This window comes from Eubalaena glacialis, chromosome 18 (genome assembly GCF_028564815.1).
Source record: "Eubalaena glacialis isolate mEubGla1 chromosome 18, mEubGla1.1.hap2.+ XY, whole genome shotgun sequence".
Taxonomy (NCBI): domain Eukaryota; kingdom Metazoa; phylum Chordata; class Mammalia; order Artiodactyla; family Balaenidae; genus Eubalaena; species Eubalaena glacialis.
In genome coordinates this window covers 59,682,524-59,703,200 of record NC_083733.1, presented here as the reverse complement: position 1 = coordinate 59,703,200, position 20,677 = coordinate 59,682,524, and the positions used below count along the sequence as shown (strand labels likewise).

At 57.2% G+C, this 20,677-nt stretch overlaps 2 protein-coding genes across 2 annotated transcripts; both read right to left on the bottom strand.

Moving 5' to 3' along the window:
• Nucleotides 1-2,411: 2,411 nt before the first annotated feature.
• Nucleotides 2,412-5,205, bottom strand: APOE (apolipoprotein E). The gene is made up of 4 exons (XM_061172875.1): nt 5,099-5,205; nt 4,232-4,297; nt 3,561-3,750; nt 2,412-3,266 (listed from the first exon to the last, which is right to left on the bottom strand). Exons 2-4 carry the CDS (start codon nt 4,272-4,274, stop codon nt 2,549-2,551), a joined length of 951 nt encoding a protein of 316 aa, XP_061028858.1. The 5' UTR covers nt 4,275-4,297; nt 5,099-5,205; the 3' UTR covers nt 2,412-2,548.
• Nucleotides 5,206-7,098: 1,893 nt separating this feature from the next.
• TOMM40 (translocase of outer mitochondrial membrane 40) lies at nt 7,099-18,866 on the bottom strand. Its single transcript, XM_061172583.1, has 9 exons — nt 18,419-18,866; nt 17,633-17,700; nt 17,070-17,162; nt 16,094-16,195; nt 15,366-15,471; nt 9,837-9,959; nt 9,610-9,686; nt 9,386-9,488; nt 7,099-7,766 (listed from the first exon to the last, which is right to left on the bottom strand). The coding sequence occupies exons 1-9, from the start codon at nt 18,690-18,692 to the stop codon at nt 7,627-7,629; spliced, it is 1,086 nt and encodes a 361-aa protein (XP_061028566.1). The 5' UTR covers nt 18,693-18,866; the 3' UTR covers nt 7,099-7,626.
• Between the last annotated feature and the right edge of the window lie 1,811 nt (nt 18,867-20,677).

Sequence of the window (20,677 nt, the reverse complement as noted above, 5' to 3'; positions counted from 1 at the left end):
TTTCCTTCCACCACATCAATCCCTCAGGGCTGCCGTCCCCCTTCCTCCCAGCTGCCTTTTTTTTTTTTTCTGCATCGGGTCTTCGTTGCTGCACACAGGCTTTCTCTAGCTGTGGCGAGTGGGGGCTACTCTTTGTTGCGGTGCACGGGCTTCTCATTGCGGTGGCTTCTCTTGTTGTGGAGCACGGGCTCTAGGCGCGCGGGCTTCAGTAGCTGTGGCACGCGGGCTCAGTAGTTGTGGCTCACGGGCTTAGTTGCTCGGCAGCATGTGGGATCTTCCCGAACCAGGGCTCGAACCCGTGTTCCCTGCATTGGCAGGCGGATTACTTAACCACTGTGCCACCAGGGAAGTCCCATCCCAGCTGCCTTTGACTGCTAATGAACCCTAGCCGCTGGGGGAGGGTGAGCCTGGCCCCAGACTCCAGGTTGGCTGGCCTCGTGTCCCCACACCCACGTATCAGCCTTGGGGTGAGGGGGATGGTTGTGAAAGGGAAGCACAGACACCACCCTGGCGGGATTGCAACAGCCCTCCGGCCAGCTCCATGCTGCCAATCCCTGTTGGCCCCTCAGCAGCCTTCCCAGACATCTGCTTCCTCTGTGAGCCCCCAGTGCTCCCCACACATCCCCTCTCCTCCTCACCCCACCCCACGAGAACAGAACGCCAACTTCAGTTTGTCAGTCTCATCCTCATGTCAGCTATAGGATTTTCTGTTTACAGATGGGGCAACTGAGGGGTAGCCAAGAACATTCAACGGCTCAGTGAGAGGCTCTAAGGGTCCTCCCCTTCTTTGTCCGTCATCTTCTCCCTCCCCTTCCTGGACTTCAGGCTGTCTCTCTGGATCCCTGCTGGGGTCAGCCTCCACCCCACAGCACCCCGTTCCAGCCTCCTTTCACAAAACTAACCGGGGTGAGGGGCTGCTGCAGTGAGGCGGGACACCCTCTCCGCTTAGCTGGCTTCATACCGAATTCAAGATTCAGGTCTTCAAGTGGGCGATATGGCTGACGCCCCCGCCTTCACTGACATCTGGGAAACAGGTTCAGGGGACTTGGCCCCAGGTCCTGGGCACACAGTGAGTCAGCAGAAACTTGGGTGGGACTAGGCCCCCTGCCTCTGAGCCCACAGATAACCTCCCCTCCTTACTCGGCCCTAAGGGTGAATCATCTGGTGGCGGGGAGGAGCCTGATTCCACAAGGGCAAGCGAGGCAGCTTGGGCGAAGCTCGGAGTGCAGAGTTTGTTGGAGCCAGAGCAGGCAGAGGTTGGCCTGGGAGATACAAGTCCTGGCCCGTCCCTGTGATGGGAACCTTGTTCTGCTCCTCGGAGAACTGAGGACGTGAGAGGGGCGAGCGCCCGGCATCTCCAGGCTCCAGCCACGCTTCTGTGTGTGTCAGTTTCCAACCGGATTGTCCAGCCCTAAACGCCAAGGGGCCTGCTGCAGACCCTCGCAGAGTGTGCCTCTCTCGGCAGCCTGAACCCAGCACCCAGTAGGCTTGTCAGGGTAGACCAGAGGCTAACCAACCAGCTGGAGGAGAGAAGGAACAAGAATGAGGGGAGAAAGACAGAGGGTCCACATGCAACAAAATGGTGGCGAGGACAAACCCGGATGAAGAAGGGAAGAAAGAAATAAGCAGGGCCAGGGGCAAGAGAAACTGGAGGAGGGAGAGATAAAAGATAGAGGTGGAGGAAAAAAGGAAGCCAGAAAAACGAAGCCTCTCAGGGACAGCAGGACGGAGACAAAGCCCAGGAGAGGGAAGAAAGCCGAATTAGATTAGACAGGAGGGAGAATGAGAGTGGAAAAAAAAAAAGTGAAAATGGCTCACAATTAATGACAGCGATCTTAGGTCTTTTGAGTCACAAGGCTATGAAGCAGGTATTGTGAAGCTGGGCCACTGGAGGCTCAGAGAGGTTGCTTTTTTATTTTTAAAATATTAATTAATTAATTTATTTTATTTTTGGCGGGTCTTCGTTGCCGCATGTGGGAGACCCCACTGTGGAGCGCGGGGCTCAGTTGCCCCGCGGGCATGTGGGATCTTTTTTCCCCGACCAGGGGTCGAACCCGCATCCCCTTAACCACCGGACCGCCAGGGAAATCCCTCAGAGACGTTGCTTTTTTGCCCACAGTAGTCAGGGGCAACCGTAGGGTTTAACCCACCGGTGGATTGGTTCCAGAACCACGTCTCAGAGACAGAATGGTAAGAGAGGCAGGGAAGGGAGTGAGCAGTTGTGAGCAGAGATGGAAGAAAAAGGGAGACTCAGAAAGGGGCAGAAGGAAGCAAAGACAGACTTCGAAGAGACAAAGAAACAGACACACACAGGCAGAGGGGGCAGGACGGAGCGCTGCGTGGCCGGCGTGGGGAAGGAACGAGAAACTGAGGCTTGATCTGTGAGAAATCACACACGGACGCCCAGCAGCTGCCGTGAAGCTTGATGAAACTTTATTAAGCTAGGGCCCACCAGGAGGACAGCTGGGGCAGGGACAGGGCCTCCTGTAGGCTGGGGGGACGTGGGGCCGGCGCAGGAGTGGGGCCTCCCAGGGGGATGCGCGGGCACTCAGTGATTCTCGCTGGGCGCAGAGGTGGAGCTGGTGGCCATAGCCAACTGCACCTTCTCCACCAGCCCAGCCCACTGGCGCTGCATATCTTCCACCAGGGGCTCGAACCAGCTCTTGAGGCGGGCCTGGAAGGCCTCCGCCTGCAGGCGTATCTGGCTGCCCTGCTCCTCCACCTTAGCGCGCACCTCCTCCAGCTGCTCGCGCATCTCCTCCAGGTGGTCCCGGGCCTGGGTGCCCACCTCCTCCACCCGCCCGCGCATTTTCTGGTGCCAGGCCTCGGCGCGCTCCCTCAGCGTCTGGCTGGCCAGGGTTCCCACGGTGGCGGCCCGCGTTCGGCCCTGCTCCATCAGGGGCCCGAGGCGTTCGCGGATGGCGCTCACGCTGCGCTCTGAGCCCTCGAGCGCCCCTGCGCGGTACACGGCCAGGCGCTTCTGCAGGTCCTCGGCGTCGCGGAGCAGCCGTTTGCGCAGCTTGCGCAGGTGAGAGGCCAGGCGGCCACGCAGCTCGTCAGTGGTCTGGCCCATCATGGCCTGCACCTCGCTGCGGTACTGCGCCAGGCGGCTGCGCACGTCCTCCATGTCAGAGGCCAGCCGGGCCTGCGCTGCCTGCAGCTCCTTGGACACACGGGCCTGCGTCTCCTGGGCGATGGGGCCCAGCTGCTCCTCCAGCTCCTCCCTATAGGCCTTCACCTCCTTCATGGTCTCATCCATCAGCACCCTGCGGGGCGAGAAGGAGGGAGCATGGGCGTGAAGAGAGAGAAATAGGGATCCTGAGCTAGAGTGATGGAGCGAGAGATGGAGAGGAACATGCCAGAGACAGGAAGGGTCGAAAAACAGAATCAGAGAGAGGTAAAGCCAGGAGCTAAAAAGGGAAAGAAAGCAAGAAGTGAAGAGAGATCCAGACCCCCAAGAGTTGGTGATGGGGACAGAAAGAAACCCAGACCACTGGAGGCTGAGGGTCCAGAACGCACTGCCCACCACGAGGGTCAGGGGCCAGGGCAGGGGCACTCACGTCAGTTCCTGAATGACCTGGGTGCTGAGCAGTTCCTCCTGCACCTGGTCAGACAATGTCTGCACCCAGCGCAGGTAATCCCAGAAGCGGCCCAACGCCTGCTCCCAGGGCTGGCTGCCCTGCCACCCGGGCCACTCCTGTCCCAGCTGCACCTCGGGCTCCGGCTCTGGCTCCACTTCTGCCTGGCATCCTGCACGGAGCAAGTTCACAGCAGTCAGGGTCCTCCTCTGTCCCCTCCAGGCACACAGTACCTGGTACAGAGTAGGTGCTCCACAAAGGCTGGCTTCATCAGAGCACTGGTGGGCAGGGAGGGGGTGGAGGGACGCCCAGCTTGTTTTAATCACTTGGCAAGCATTGATTGTGTGTTCCATGCACCGCCATGCTGGGGTGATGGAGAATAAAACTAATCACAGTTGACACTTAACTACTGCTCACTACCTGCCTGACAGCAATGGATTAGAAACTGTTACAACTCTCATTTTTAAGGATGGGGAAACTGAGGCTCAGAGCGAATAAAACAGCTGCTCAGAACGAATGAATGTCAGAGAGACCTCAGACCTGGGGAGATAGACCAGCAAAAGAGGGGACCCAGGGACGGGAAGAGGGCAAGGGGTACAGCTGAGGATGGGAGGGGGAGGGGCAAGGAACCTAAGCAAACCCCGCCCCCATACCTGCCAGGAGCGTGGTCACCAAGGCGACCCACAGAACCTTCATTTTCTGGCTTGCGATTGGCCAACCTGGGGGAGGGAGACATGGTCACTCAACAGCAGTGGGGACTCCTCCCACTCAGAGCCCCGCCCCATCAGGTCTCGGCCTTCAAAGCCTTGCACCCCATATCTGCATCAGCCTAATCCAATCACAAATAGTTACCAAGCGGCCCGGCCCCTTCATTGTCTATTTAATTCCCTCATTGTCTTCTCCTATCTCCCCATCCTCAGGTCGGTCTCCGCCAAAAATTCTATCCCTCTCTCCCAGGGTTCAAATTCCACTCACCCCACCCTCCCCTCCACCCCGGAGTTCCCTGTGAGCCCCAACTGGACTTTCTAAGTTCCAACCTCGCATTCCTCATTGTACCTTCACATTCTAAGCTCCAACTTCACATCTAAACGGTATCTTCCACATATTCGCTAATTTAATCCTCATTTAAAAGTCCTTCAACCGACGCTCTAGCTACCCTGCCGCCACCCCTGGTCGCCACCACCCCTGCGCCTCCCATTAACGGAGATCTTAGGATGATGGGGGCACCCAGTAGGTGCTCAATAAACGACAGTGACAATTGGCGGGCTCTTGCTATGGCTCGTCTGGTTTTCCTACAGGTCCAGCTGCTCCCCTGACCCCACCTTCCAGCCCAGACGGGATGCCCCTGCTGCCCACCCTTCTTCTAGGTCCAGTCCCCTGCCTCTGGCCTCATCCCCTGCTCCTGCTTCTGTCCTGGCCCAGGCGTAGGACCGCCACCTCCTCCTCCCCGCCCTGCACCCCCAGCCCGTCCCCCACAGAAGCCCTGAGCTGGACTTTGTGTCCCCAACTCTGCTTCTTACCCGCTCCTGGGGAACGGGGTCCTTCGCTTCCTCCGGGGCTGAGTAGGAGTCAGGGATCCCAGGTTCGTCCAGTTATAGGGCTCCCCCTGCTCCGCCCACTCCTCCAGATCTGGGGCAAGCTGGGCCAGCCCCTGTCAGGTCACGAGGTGGGCTGTCCTCCCCCTTCCCACGCAGCAGGGAGGCGGAGGGAGGTGGGGCTTGGAGGCTAGCAGCTCCCACTCCCAGCCTCCGTGAAAAGAGATGACATCTCACCCAGTAACTCAGGTGCCTTCCTCCATTCTGGTGGGTGGGTGAGTTGGGGGCGGGGTGCTGGGCATGGAAGGGGAAGGCGCAGGCAGCTGCCCAGGACGCCCATTCCGTGTCCCTCTCTTTTCCAGCGGATGGGTGAATAGAATTTGAGGAAAGCGCTGGGGGCCCAAAATCCTGGGTCAGAGGAAGGAGCGGGGCTGAGGTCTGGGATTTCTGGGTTGGGGGAGAACAGAGCTGGAGGCCCAGACAGAAATGGGATGGGAGTTCTGGGGACAGTGTAAGGCATCTGCTAAAAGCCCAGGCTTTGAGAGTGAAACCTGGGTTTTAACCCTAGTTCCCTCTTGGGCTGTGACCTTGGGCACAGGTGAATGCCTCTCTGAGTCCCCTTCCTCATTTGTGACTTGAAAATCCAGCATTTCTCCCCAACTCAAGCATCGTGGATTCCAGGAATCGCTTGCATGTTGTACCTTCCGCAGGGCTTGAAGCATTCGTGTTGCCTGGTTAGGACTGTGGACTCCGGAACCAAACTGTCTGGGCCTGAATCCAGGCTCTGCCGGTTGCCATCTGTGTGACCTTGAGCAAATGACCTAGCCTCTCTGAACATCCAGTTTCTTGGTCCACAAAACTGGGAAAACAGTTGCACCCAACACCATTGTTCGGCGAAGCAACAGGCTACTATATGTAGGAAGTACTGAGAGCAGTTCCTGGCAAACAGCAGGCCCTGAGTTGGAGTTAACTTCTGTGATGGGCCACAGTGGGCACTTACTGTCCCCTCCCTCCTTAGCACCTCTGTTACACGAACCCCAGCTGTTACACAGATGGGAAGCAGAATTGAGACGAGATTCAGAATTGAGGTGGATGGACGAACCGGAGGAGCTGGATTCACTCCTGGTCCTTTGAGGGGGTGGGAACATTGGACGCCATGGGGTCACGGGAGGCTGGATGCCTGGTTCCAGGGAGCCCCAGTGCCAGCCAGGCCCCGGCCTGTTTGCTTTGGCCTCAGCAGGCACTGGCAGGGAGCGGGTGGGATGGTCTCTGAGCCGACGGGTCATCGTTGGTCAGGTCAGCAGCCTCCCTCCCCACTGTGTGTGAGATGGGGTTTCAGCTCCTCTTCTGGCGAGGGGTCAGGGGTGTTGGTCTGCCTGAGCCCTAGGTGGGCAGGACACCACCTCCCCTGCTTCAGATGCCTGAGACACAGGTGACGAGCCCACACCCCACTATCGCCGCCCCTGAGTCAGACTCCAGCCGCCTCACCGCCCCCAACCAAGGGCCTGGAGCCGGAGTGACCGATTCTGAACTCTCTCCATCCAGGTGCTTGAATGCTTCCTGAAGCTTCTTGGAAGCCCTGACCTTCCTATCAGAAAGTCCTCACACCCCTTCGTCTCCTGCCCCTTTTGGAACCTGGAAAGACCCCGAGTCCCAGCTCGCTGCCCCCACCCCTGCACCCAGAGACAGCCTCACCCGTTGCTTCAGTTCACAGGGACAAAGTCCTCTGCAGCCATGCTGGCCAGGCCAAGCTGAGTGACTACAAGACCATGCCCTCCTGGGGAGGGAAGGCCTGTGATGTCCCTGTAGGGAAGGTCACAGGGAGGCTGTGTGATCCCTGGCCAGGCCCCTCCACTCTCTGGTCTGGGCTCTGGCCAGGGACTCGGCTTGATTCCCTTGCCCCCTGCGAGTCACTGTGGGAGGTCAGACCAAATGGAACAGGCCAAATGGACCACAGACACGTGGAGGAAAACGGACGCCTCCCATTTCTTTTTTTTCCATGTATATTTTTTGTAGGTTTTTTTTTTTTTTTGTAAAATGTCCCAGTTCTTCCATAACTTATAAACATGATTTATACCGAAGGGTGGATGGGAAAGCGGGCAGGGGTGGAGTGACTGGGGACGGGGAAGCTCCTCTTCTTGCTGCCCCCTCGGGGCTGGGCCCAGGGCCCTCTGGGGCACCGGGACACCCCAACACCTCCCTGAGGTTGTCTGGCCGCCTCTGCCCCTGATGCTCAGAATCCCGTGCGCCCCTAGATTCCAGAATCCCTTCCTGGACCCCAGGCCCACCGGGCACGCCGCCCCTGGTACTCCGAATCCTGACGCGCCTGTGGTTCCAGGATCCCCCCCCGCCAGCTGCTGGGGTGATGGGTCCCCTCCTTTCCGCTGCCCCCCTGACCCCCGAGGAGGAGGGAAGGGAGGGGGAGGGGGGCTCAGGTCTCCCCTCCGTGGCAGGGGGAGGGGGAGGTGGGATCTGAAGGAGAAAGGGCATGGAAGGCAGGGGCCAGGAGGGGCTCAGCCAATGGTGAGGCCAAAGCCGCACTGGAACTTGTTCTTTCGGTGATTCAGGAAGGCCCCGAGGGCCAGCGTCAGGGGCAGGGGTGGGAGCTTCTTCTCCAGCGTGGCGCCCACGATCCAGTTGCTATCCACGGAACCTATGGGTGAACAACCGTGCTGAGAGCCTCGTGCTGGCTTCTTGCCCCATCCCCGCGAGCTGCCCTCCGGCCCACCTCAGACGCCACCGGCCAGACCACTGACCGTGCTGTTCCCGCCACCCGAAACCTCTTCACGCCCTCCAAGTACTTCAGCTCTGAGCTCGGTGACCCCTCCCCTCTGGGAAGCCCTCCGCCACCCCATGGGCCCCTCATCCCAGTCCTGTCCACACCAGGTCGCCGCTCTCTGGGGATGGGTCTGTCCCTCCCACTGTGAGCCCCGGGGGGTGCGGGGTGGAGGCGGGAGAAGGGGCCTGGTCACTGCTGTGTCCCCAGCATCCTCAGCACAAGGCCGGGCACAGAGCAGGTGCTGAGCATCTGCTGAATGAAAGACTGAAATCTCTAACTCTACTCAGTACTCGGTAATGGCCTATATGGGAAAAAAATCTAAAGAAAAAAAAGTGGAGATGTATATACATATGGCTGATTGACTTTGCTGTACAGCAGAAACAACATTGTAAATCAACTATACTCCAATAAAAGTTTTTTTAAAAAAAGTAAGAAAGGGCTTCCCTGGTGGCGCAGTGGTTGGGAATCTGCCTGCCAATGCAGGGGACATGGGTTCAAGCCCTGGTCTGGGAAGATCCCACATGCCGCGGAGCAACTAGGCCCGTGAGCCACAACTACTGAGCCTGCGCGTCTGGAGCGTGTGCTCCGCAACAAGAGAGGCCGCGGTAGTGAGAGGCCCGCGCACCGCGATGAAGAGTGGCCCCCGCTTGCCACAACTAGAGAAAGCCCTCGCACAGAAACGAAGACCCAACACAACCAAAAATAAATAAATAAATAAGCCTACACTTTAAAAAAAAAAACAAAAAAACCCCACAAAGTATGTATATTTAAAAAAAAAAAAAGTAAGAAAGACTGAAATCTCCTCCAGGGCCTGTGCCCCAGGACCTGACAGGTGTGCAAGTACCCGGTGCGGTGCCCACATGGTGGAGCCTGAGAACTCACTGAACAGGAGCAGAGAAGCTGAAGCGCTGCAGCCCAAACCCAGCCTCTGACCCCGGCTGCCTGCAGAGCAAGGGCTCAAGAGGTGGGCAGGGAAGGCAGGCTTCAGAAGCAAAAAAAAAAACAACAATAAAACCCCCCCGAAACCAGTCCCTGGCCCTCCTGGCTGCCTTCAGAAGCCCCCCTGACCCAGGCCCACTGAAGCGGCCTTTCCAGGGCGGTCTCCACACACCCCAAACCTGAGAGCCACTGAGGCCCAAGAAGAAACTTAAGACTAGAGTCGGTCGGCCTCGGGGAAGGTTCCGGATCTGGCTGTGACTGGGCAGCCTCCCTAACATGAGACTGTGGGGTTGGCCGGCTGTGCTCCAAGTTGCCTTCCACTCATGAAAAAAAGCAAGGGCCGTGTGCGCAGACTGGGAGAGGGCCACTGGCGGGGTGGGGCGGGGGGTGGTAGGTGCAAAGCTCAGGGCCCAGGCGCCCATCCACCCTCTCAACTAGCGTTCCTGGGCAATCTGGGGGCCCGGCACGCTGCCCTCTACCATCTCCCCTGGCCGGTATACCCACTCAGAGTCACCTCTTGCCTGTTTCCCACGCAGGGAAATGGAGGCCTGTACCTTTGAAGAGGAGGTTGGCCTTGGGCAGATCCAGCTGGTACCCGAAGGAGACACTTGTGTCCTGCATCCTTGTGCTGGCCTCGAACTCCACACCCACCTGCAGCTGGAGGGGCCAGGGCGACACACGCGGGTCAGCCTCCCAGGCTCAACTCTCAGGCATGCCAGCCCCGGGCACCCCACACCCAGCACGTGTGCCTGCACGGCCAGTCCCTGGACCAGCTCACCTGGTCACTGGCTTTGTGGTAGTATGTTGCATGCATGCCCGCCTGACCCAACGTGACTGTCGCCAACCAGTTGTTCACTGTAAGAGAGCAGGGTGGGGCGGGGCAGGTTACCAAGAGGGCTCGGCATCTGGGAACCCAGGTTTTCCCCCATCTCCCTCAGAGCCAGGAGTCCAGGGCCCCAGGCTCCTCCTCCCTCAGACCCAGGAGTCCAGGGTCCCCAGGCTCACATGTGTATTTCCCAGCTAGTGACATAACAGTGCCCTCTTCCCCAGGCCGCCGGTGGTAGACCAGCTCTCCGCCCAGGGCCAGACACGGCGTGATGCTCTGGAGGTAGTGGGCCACGAGGATTCCTGCAGGTGAGATGGGAAGGTATTACTTCTGGGCTCGGTGGTTAGTTTCCACCCAGCTGGACTCCCGCTCCCTCGGGCCTCCCACTCAGGCTCTTTTTAAAAATTAATTAATTAATTAACTAATTTATTTATTTTTGGCTGCATTGGGTCTTTGTTGCTGCACGCGGGCTTTCTCTAGTTGCAGCAAGCGGGGGCTACTCTTCGTTGCAGTGCATGGGCTTCCATGCACGGGCTCTAGAGTGCAGGCTCAGTAGTTGTGGCACACGGGCTTAGTTGCTCCGCGGCATGTGGGATCTTCCCGGACCAGGGATCGAACCCGTGTCCCCTGCATTGGCAGGCGGATTCTTAACCACTGCGCCAGTGGGGAGGCCCCAACTTGGGCTCCTTGCTCAAGCAGTTCGCAGGGCTCTGAGGTCAGCCTCCCAGGCCCCCTTGGACCTCATCTACTCTGCACTGATTTGTCTCCATTTACAGAGGAAGCCACAGAGGCTGAGGGGGTAAGTCACTTCCGCATGGTCACAAGATGCATCAGGGGCAGAATCCAGGCCTCCCCAGGCCCTGAGCCCAGGCTCTGAGACACTATGCCGCCATGAGCAATAGGAGGATAGGGCTGGTAAGAGCACACCTCGGGGGGCCAGACAGCCTGGGTTCAAATCCCAGCCTTACCACTTGCTGGTAGAGTAACCGTGGGCCACTGGCCTCGCTTTGCTGTGAACGGGACACCCCGTGAGGCTGTGAGGAGGAGTAGAGGGCTGGACGCAGGTGCGGTGCATGGGGCGTGCCTGGCACACAGCCAGCGCCCGGCAATCAGGAGGACAGGCCCTGCTACCTCTGCCCCTTGGCAGGAGGGATGGCTCTGACTGAGGCCGCCTGAGTGTTTGCTAACCCATGACTCCACCACTGGGCTGAATTCCTTGAGCCCAAGGACTCATTCGTGTCTGTCTTTGAAAGCCCAGGAGAGAAGACGCCACAGATGTGATCTCTGTGGAGAGGAAAAGCCAGGGAGGAAGAGAGAGTGAGTGGGGGATGCAGAGGGAGTGGTGACAGAGAAAAAGAAAACAAGAGACACCTCTGTAGAGACAGGGAAACAATCAGAAACAGACAGATGGGGACTTCCCTGGTGGTCCAGTGCTTAAGAATCCGCCTTCCAATGCAAAGGACGCCAGTTCGATCCTTGGTCAGGGAACTAACATCCCACATGCTGCGGGGCAACTAAGCCCGTGCACTTTGGAGCCCACGCGCCACAAGCCGCAACTAGAGAGAAGCCTGCGTGCCGCAACGAAAGATCCCGTGCACCGCCACTAAGACCCAAAGCAGCCAAATAAATAAATAAATACTAAAAAAAAAAAGAAAGAAAGAAAGAAAAGAGAAGAAACGGAGAGGGGTGGAGGAACTGAAGATTCCCAACCTGACGAGACAGAGCAGGTGAGGACAGGCGACATGAGCTTAGAGATGGACCCCCCGCCAGAACGAGGGAGACCAGAGCAGAAGGGGAGGTAGGGACAGGGAAAGCCCAGAGCCGGGGGTGGGAGTGGGACGAAGCCTCGGTGACAGGAGCACGAGGTGTAAACCGGAGACGTGAAGACGCTTCCCAGACAGAGAGCAGAGGCACAGACTGGGGACCGGCTTGAGGGAGCAGGGCAGGACGGGACGACAGGATCGGGCTGCTCATATCTTCAGGCACACCTGGGTGAGGGTTGCCACCAGGGGGGCTGAGCGAGGCCGAGGGCTGCTGGCCAGGGCTCTGGAGGTGCCTTGGGGGAGGCTGTGGTCTGGGCGGGCTGGAGCTGGCTTCTCCCCATGAGTAGATGACACAGATCCACCTCCTGGCCCCTACCCCTCGAGCCGGCTGTTAAGCCATTACCAGCACGCCTCTGGCCAGAAGCAGCCACTCCTTCAGTAAAAGGGGAACCTCAGGCCCACAGAGGGAAAAGTGACCATCCAGAGGTCACACAGGGACTTCAACTCAAGAGTCTCTGGCCATGATTGGAACTGAGGGCCTCGAGGCCCCTGAACTTCTCTCCCACGCCCCATCTCCCGGGCCTGCCTTGCCCTCTGCTCCCCAAGCCCCGCCCTTCTCCCTGGTCTCTTGCCCCAGTCTCACCCTCTCCAAGCAACTTTGCATGCAGCAGACAGAGGGATCTTGTTAAAGCACACACCTGACCCTGCTCCCCCCTTCCCCGCTCCAGAACCCGCTATGGCTCCCCAGTGCCAAGGAGACCCCAGCTCCTCAGGGCACAGGTGCAAGGCCCCATGTGGCTCGTCCCCAGCTTCGAAACAGGCTTCCTTCGAGAACTTCACAACTCACTGCCCAGCGCTTATCTCCACACAGGCCTTTTTCTTGAACATCCCAGCCCTTCCTGCATCTCTCTCCTTAAGCTGCTCTGTTTTTTCCTCCCACTTGTGTCCACACCCAGCTCCCCCGGGAGCTCCCCAAGGCAGGGGCTTTGTGAAAGCCAGTGGCTCTCAACCAGGGGCCATTCTGCAATGTCTGGAGTGGCCATGAAGAACCTGTTGAGTTCAAAACCCCATGAGAAGGAAAGAAAGTGAATCAGAGGTCTGTGAGCAAAGAAGAGGCCTTGGGCAAGGGGCAGAGCGCAGACCTGGGAAAGGAGCATGGTTTCCCGAAACCTGCAGGGCTGGGGCCACATCTGGATCCCTGGGGAAAGTCACCTCGGGCAGGAAGGGCAGGTACCCAGGGCAGATGCTGGGGGGGGGGGGGAGGCAAGCACCGAAGGGAAGGTGGTTCTTGGCCCCGGCCCAAAAGAACGGCTTTCCACCCTCCCCACACCGCGCTCCTTGGGGCTTTGTCCATGCAGAGCCCTTTTCTGGGAGCGGTGCCCTCCTCCTCACCTGCCTCGGTCTAGACACTGCCCCTGTCACTCCAGGAGAGATGGGACCTCTGTTACAAGCTCTCACGGCAATCTGGACCTTCCCAGTGTAGGATTTCCCCCAACAGTAATGCAGTCACTGTGTGATTATTTGTTTAGAGGCAAACGTCTCCCCCGCCGGCCTAAGAGCCCTGTGAGGGCAGGGAAGGGCTGTGTGTGTGTGTGTGTGTGTGTGTGTGTGTCCCAGCAACACCCCGCCCAAGGTGGGCACATGCTAGGTGCTCAGAATGAAGCAGAGGCTCCAGACAAGGAGACGAGGCCACGGGAGGGGACCACGTAAGACCAGTGGCTCCTCGGTGAGGCCTAGGCCGTGATTCAAACTCCAGCTCCTCTGCTTCCTAGCTGTGATCCTGGGGGACTGATTCCACCCTGGGCCTTGCTTTCCTCATCTGTGAGAACCCTGATCCCCCTGCCCATGTGGGGCGGCATGGAGACCCAACCCAGAGCGAACCCTAACTAGGCATGTCTGGCCCCGCACCTGGGGCTGACAGCTTCTCCCACTGACTCCTTCAGCAAGGTGAGCTCCCTGCAATTGTGCCCATGAGACGGATGAGGAAACTGAGGCTCAGAGGGGGTGGAGCGCCCAGCTGTCAGTGGTCAGTTACTCATGTGCTCAGCACTGACCTGGGACCAGAAGTTTTGATCAGTCCCTGAAGGGAGGAAGGGACACCTGTAGGAACTAAGAGACGAGAGTGTCACTGATGGCCTTGGGCTCCAGGGAGGAGGGACCTAGAGGCCAGTGTTGAGGAACACGAAAGGCCGATGCCGGTGAGTGTTTGAGGGGGCAGGGGGCCCTGTGCCCTAGAGAGGAGCATGGACTCTGGAGACGGCCTTGCTGTGTCTCCTTGGGAAGGTACTTGCCCTCTCTGGGCCTCAATCAGACGGGGATGACGGCAGCGCTACCCCACAAGGCTGTTGAGAGGATTCCACGAACCGTTTGCTCACTGCTCCATCCCTAGTGCCTCGAGGGACTGAATGAAGGACCGGGTACACACAGTATGCTTAGGACCTGACAAAAGGCAGGAGGTGAAAAACGGGACCTGCTGTGACCACCGCTCACTCCTTTGCTCAGTATTTTCTGAGCGCCTACTCTGTTCCCAGCATGGTTCCAGGTGCTGGGCGTACAGGTATCCTGGCTTCCCACCTTCACATGCCTTTGCTCAGCACTCACTGCCCGAGAGCCTGCTCTTCCTGACAGAGCCAACAGCAGACACAAGAATCCGGACTCACCACCTCCACCCTTTTAGTTGTTCAAGACAAAAAAGGCTGACCTCTCATCTCTGACCTCCCTCTTATCTCCCACACCCAGCCCAGCAGCAAATCCCATCGCTCCACCTTCAAAGTACATCCAGATCCCCGACTACTTCTCACCCCCTCTGCTGCCACCAGGCTGGAACCCCTCGTAGTCTGTTCTCCACATGTCAGCACAAGTGGTCCTGTTAGAAGCTAAGTCAGATCCTATCCCTCTCCAGTGGCCCCAGACTCAATCTGAGTAAAGGCCAAAGTTCTACAAAGCCTTAAGTGATTTGGCCCTGTTATCCTCTGATTTCTTCTACCATTTGCCCTCCTTCCTCATTCATTATAGCCCCAATCCTCCTTGATGTTCCAGTGAAGGGTCCTACCTCAGGGCCTTTGCACTTGCTGTTCCTTCCGGCTGAAAAGCTCTTTTCCCATATATTTGCTTGGCACCTTCCCTCACATCCTTCAGTCTTCATTTTCAGTTATCACCTATGTAACGAGGCCTTCTCTCAAGATGCCGCCCACCCCTCCCGAGGCCGTAATTTTCCCACACAGCTCCATCACCCATCTGCTTTACTTAGGTCACTAGAATGGAAGCTCCCAGAGGACAGACCTAATTTTCCTTTGTTCACCACCGTATCCTCTGGACGCGGAAGACATAGAGTACGTGATAGATAAACTCACTAAATGAATATAGAGAAATCAAAAGCAGACACTCAGAGACAAAAATAAAAAAGGGGGAAGCAAACTGGAGATCAGAAGTACAGACATTAGTCAGCTGGTCCCTGCCCCCAGCCAACCTAAACAGGAATGTTCCTCCTCCACCTCCATCTCAGACTTACTTGCCTCCCCTCAGCTGCACGCGGACTCTGCCTGCCTTGGGATCTGCACTGTGCCCCCGAGCAACCCCAGAGCCCCACGAGTAGTAAGAAAAACAGCTCATTTCCTTGGGACCCATCACATGCCTGACCCCATTCGAAGCTCTCCACACATGACCCACTCCGCAACCCTGTGAGGCAACCCAATTTTACAGATGAGGAAACTGAAGCCCACGAGGGTGATGGAAGCTCCCACAATCGCAGTTAAGCCAGTGGCAGAGCTGGGGCTTGAACCTGCTTTCTCCCTCACAATGCTACGGGCTTGATGCTCTGTGTTCTGAAGTCACACCCGCCCGTGACCGTTCCTTGGATGGTAGAAGAGGGCCAGCGAAAGAAATGGATTTGCTGGCAAAGCTGGGGCTGGGGTCTGACCCCCCTCCAAGCCCCGTGCCTCTTACCTGAACCCACCAGGACGTCTGGGTTCCCCAGGGTGACGGCCGCGGTGAAGTCGGAGCCCCGGTACTCCCCGTCCACCTGCCAGTTCACGAACTTTGACTGCTGGGTCTGTGGGGGGAGGGGCAAGCGTGAGGGTGAAACCGAGGAGGACCCCATGGGGCCTTCCCAGGTACAAAAAGCCTTTTAGTCCCCATACCCAACCCCCTTTCTTGTTTGTAGGGAAAAGGCTTCAGCCTCCTAGACCTTCCCCTAGGGCAAATCCAAAGCTTTTCTAATCAGGGAAGTGAGGGAAAGCAGAAACAAAGAAAAAGCAGTCAAATAATAGTCAAACAATAGTGCCATGATAAGGCGGAATCCTAGCTCTTTCTCAAGGATATAAAAGGCCCCCCACCCAGGTGGAGGATGGTAACTTCAGGCTGAGCAAAAGATTCCTGGCACTCCACCCTGTTACCTCACCATCAACCAACCGGAACAAAGTCACACGTCCTGCAGCCCTCCCCCCAAATTTGTCTTTAGAAACTCTTCCGTGAAAACTATGGGGGAGTTTGGGTCTTCAGAGCACAAGCCACCTGTATCCCTTGCTTGGTCCTTACAATAAACCTTTCTCTGCTGCAAACTCTGATGCTTTGGTCTGTTTGGCCTCACTGTGCGTTGGGTTCTTGGATTCAATGCCAAGGGCAGCCTGGTGCTCAAGGTGGCTGGGGGAGCAGCCGACTCGACCCCCACTCACCTGGATGGCCATCTTGGACCTGAGGCCGGGGCCCAGCTGGTGAATGACCTGAGCATTGAGGCTGCCACTATTGTCCATGTCACCCACCAGCACGGGGAAGGCCTGTGGGGCAGAGGGCAGGGTTAGAGATTAGAGGTCTAGCATCATAGAAGTATATGCGTGATGGGCCTCAGTGAGAAGCCTAGGATTAGAAAGCCTCAGAATGAGGTTCTCTCCTCCAGGAAGCCCTCCAAGACCACCTTGGCTGAGTTAGGCTCCCCTCTGGGCTCACACAACCTTTGGGTTCCCCCATTTCAGCCCTACTCTCCCTGGACTGTTACTCTCTGGGGACAGGCTGTTCCCTTTCTCCAGTAGGCTGTGAGCACCATGGCTGTTTCAGTCACTGCTATGTCCCCAGCACCACCCAGCACAGGGCTGGGCACAGAATGGGGGTTACAATGAAGATTTGTTGAATAAATGAATTTATTGCATGGAAATCATTAATATAATCAAAGACCTAATTTAGTCCCGCAACTCTGTGTCCTGCCCAAGCCTCCTTCCGGGTCTCCAGTTTTGCCTTCACTCCCCTAACCTAGCCTTGGCAGACAGCCTGAGAAATGCTATCTATCTCCAAAGCATTCATCTGACCACGTCTTTCCCTCACTTAAATCTTTCTGTGGCTCTCCTGCGCCCCCTAGCGAAAGTTCAAATGCCTAGCTTGGCCTTCAAAGCCCTGCAAGATCTACAGCTCAGCCCTGCCCACTCTGGGTCATCACTGTCTGGTGACCTTGGTGTACCCAGACTCAACCAGCACAGGGCTGGGCAGAGACGTGGGCGTCAGGATGAAGGAATGACCCAGGTTCCGATGCACCTTGGAGACACAGTCTCCACCTCCCAACACTCTCAGCAGTCCTGGCCTCCTACTGACAAGGCCTTCTTCGCCTGACTGGTTACACTGTTAGAAGATACAGTAAATGAATGGCAAAAGGAACCTCACCTCTGTTGGACTCAGCTGCTTTGTCCCCACGTACGTGACCCCGAAGTGGTAGTTGGACTCCCCGATTGTGCTGAGGGCTACTGTGTGGTTCACCTGGGAGAAGAGGGAGGGCTGTGGTGACGAGTCTGTGGGCCACCCCCTAAGGAACCCAGCCGAGCCCCTCCCAGGGCAGCTCCTATCCTACCTGGGATGGGAGACACTTGCCCATCTGGCTTCCCCATCAGGGCATCTCTAGGCTGGGCAGGGGATAAAGACTGGGAGGTGTGGCCTGACTGGATTAGAGACTCAGAGAAGGGATGTGCTGGGGCTGGGGCTGGGGCTACAAACCTGGTACTTCATTCCTGCCTGGATGCTGGCTGAGGGGGGATGGTGTATCTCTGGATTCTGGGTCCCTAAACCCTACCACTGGCCGCCATTGTGTGATCAGCCAGGCACTGTGTCTCTGAGTCTTTCCAAGTACCAAGGAGCCCAGACCTTTAGGGAGGAGTAAAAGGGTTGTACGTGCAGATGCAGGGGGATGGCTGGGATGACCTCTGGAGGATAATGGGACCAGGAAGGCTCACCTGGAAATGATTACTCAACCCTTTGTTGACTGTGAGCTTGACACCTTCCATCTGAATAGGAAACAGCTCTAAATGAGAGAGAAGTGCTGTCACACTCCAACACACACACACACACACACACACACACACATCCATTTCTCATCCCTTCCTTTCGTACCGTCCCCGCTCTCCCTTCTCCAGGGATCCCAACCAGTAAATAGCCTAGTGGATGGGCCCAGGACCAAGGCCTTTGCCTGCATCCAAATTCCAGGGCCACCACCTACTACCTGTGTGACCTTAGGCAAGTCACCTTATCTATGTCAAACTTATCATCTGTAAGTTGAAGATGCTCACCACGTAGAAATATTGCAAGGATCTAATGAGTTAACACATACTGAATGCCAGGACGGTCCTCAATAAGCTGCTGACACCACTTTTGCTATCACAATTACTCCAAGCCAGGATCCAGAAGCTTTGGGTTCCACCTCCACTGGCCCTTTGCTGACACTGTGACCTTGGGCCTCAGTTTCCCTCCCAATCACAAGAGGCTGGCTTGGCTGATTCCTGGGGCTCCTGAGGTCCCTAAGGCTTTCTCCACTGCTCTGGCATTCTATCCTGAGGTTCCACCATTTGATCCCATCGTTCTAAGCCCCAAGTTCAATGTGCCACCATTCGATCCCAACGTCAACTCCTAACGCTCTGTTAAATGATTCCAACGGTCCGTGCCAATTCCCAAGGTCCTCAGTGTGCTCCTCCTTCCCCCGATATCCGGGCCATCACAAGCCCGCCGGGCCCCTAGCCCCTCACCCTTGCACTTCCGGTGGCACTCCTCGAACGTGCCCGGGTTGGGCAGGCAGCCGCAGGCCCTATCATCCCCGGTCCCTCCAGCGCTGGCGGCCGCAGTCCCCGGGGTCCGTTCGGAACCTCGACCTACGCCAGCTCCAGCACCCAGGCCGCCCCCGATCGGCGGCAGCGTGAAGCCCGGAGGAGAAGGCGGAGGCGGTGGCAGTCCCACGAGGGGAGGCGCAGGCGGCGGCGGCGGCCCTGCAGGCGGCGAGCTAGCGGCCAACACGTTCCCCATGGTCGCCTGCAAAGGGAAAGGTCAGAGGGCAGAGGTCAAGGCCCGCAGGCTCCAGGCCCAGTCGCCAGCGAACACCCCTCTGCTCGGAGCCCCGTTTTCACGCGCGGCAGCGCCTCCTCCCGGTGTGCTCCGCTCCCACCCCGTGCGCCACGCGCAACCGAACCCGCTGCCGCCGCCGCCGCCGCCGCCACCACCATCGCCCCGCCCCGCCTAGCCCATTGGTTTACCGGGCCCTGGGGTCCGCCCACCAGCTTCAGGGTCTGGCCTTACTATTGGAGTCATGGATGAAAGTCCCACCCACCTCTTTGGAACGTCCTTTTCTGTTGGTTCCCACTCGCAGACAGGTCAAAGCATACCTCCCCGCCCTTCCCATTGGCTTGGGGAGCCCACACCGATTGGCTCTAGATGCCGCGGGTTCCGGTGCTCGCCCGCCATTGGTCTGTGCTGCGCACTTTGCAACGCCCATTGGCGTATCGCCTCCGCCCCATTCCAGAAGGCGCCCCTCTTTCGACTCCGCCCCGCGGCGAAGTTGCCATGATAATTGGTCGGCCTTTGCCCTTGAAGCATCCTGATTGGCTCCAGCATGTACAGGGGTCGGACCCTGGTGACGTAATCAACGTTGTGTGTTCATTGGCTAATGTGCCAGGGTCAAGGGACACGGATAAAGGTGGGTTGCGCGGCAGAGGCTGCTAGGCAGCAAGGTCAGGCCTCGTGTCCCACCAGGCACCGCGGCAAAGGGGCGGCCCCCTAGTCCGGAGTCGCACACCGAAAGCCGGAAGTGCTAGCCCTTCCCACAGTGCCACGGGAGAATTCTAACCCGTTATGGGAACGCTGTCCTGCTTCTTGTTACCCACAATGCCCCTTACCCATTTAACTGGACGGTTGCCGTAGACCCACCCCTTTCGTTACCCATCATGCCTTCTGGATCTCTCCCCCCAACCCTTGCCCCAGTCACTGTGTCTTCCATCTTTGGCCCATTCATTCCTGTCCCATTACCCAGCATGCCTTCTGCTCCATTCATTACACCTTGGTTGCCTGTACTACCTTTAGCCCATTTATGCCCGTTCATTTCCCTAATTCTTTTAGCTAATTCTTTTTTTTAAATACAATTTCCAATTTCTTTTTAAATTTTATTTATTTATTTATTTATTTATGGCTGTGTTGGGTCTTCGTTTCTGTGCGAGGGCTTTCTCCAGTTGCGGCGAGCAGGGGCCACTCTTCATCGCGGTGCGCGGGCCTCTCACTGTCGCGGCCTCTCTTGTTGCGGAGCACAGGCTCCAGACACGCAGGCTCAGTAATTGTGGCTCACGGGCTTAGTTGCTCCGCGGCATGTGGGATCTTCCCAGACCAGGGTTCGAACCCGTGTCCCCTGCATTGGCAGGCAGATTCTCAACCACTGCGCCACCAGGGAAGCCCTTTTAGCTAATTCTTAATTGACCATAAGGTTTTGGGTCCATTGCCCATCATGCCTGCGGCCCCTATTTCTCCATTATTCATCCCTCTGCCCCTGGCTCATTCTTTCAGACCTATTACCCATCACGCCCTGAGCTCCTATTACAGCATTATTCATAATTTTGCCTTTGGCCTATTCTTATTGCCATTTATTCATTACGCCCGACCCCCTCACACTTAATTACTGCTATTTCTACTTTGTTCCGTTTATTTCGGTCCATTACCCATTAGACTGCTTTTGCAGATTCCTTTTCGTTAATCACAATGCCCTGGACTCCTCCCCACTCCTTCCATTACCCATCACTATGTTTTTGGCTATGCATTTTTGCTCATTATCCCCTCAATTATCTTTTTCGCATCTTTGGCCCTTTTCTTAATGTCTGTAACCCATCTTGACTTCTAGTCTACTGATTCCCTCAAGCCCTGGACCCCCCTATTCATTACCCATTATGTTCCACCCCTATCCCCTTCACAGCCCACAGTAAACACGAGTTGAGACCTGGTCAAACTACAAACTCATTTTGTAGGAAATG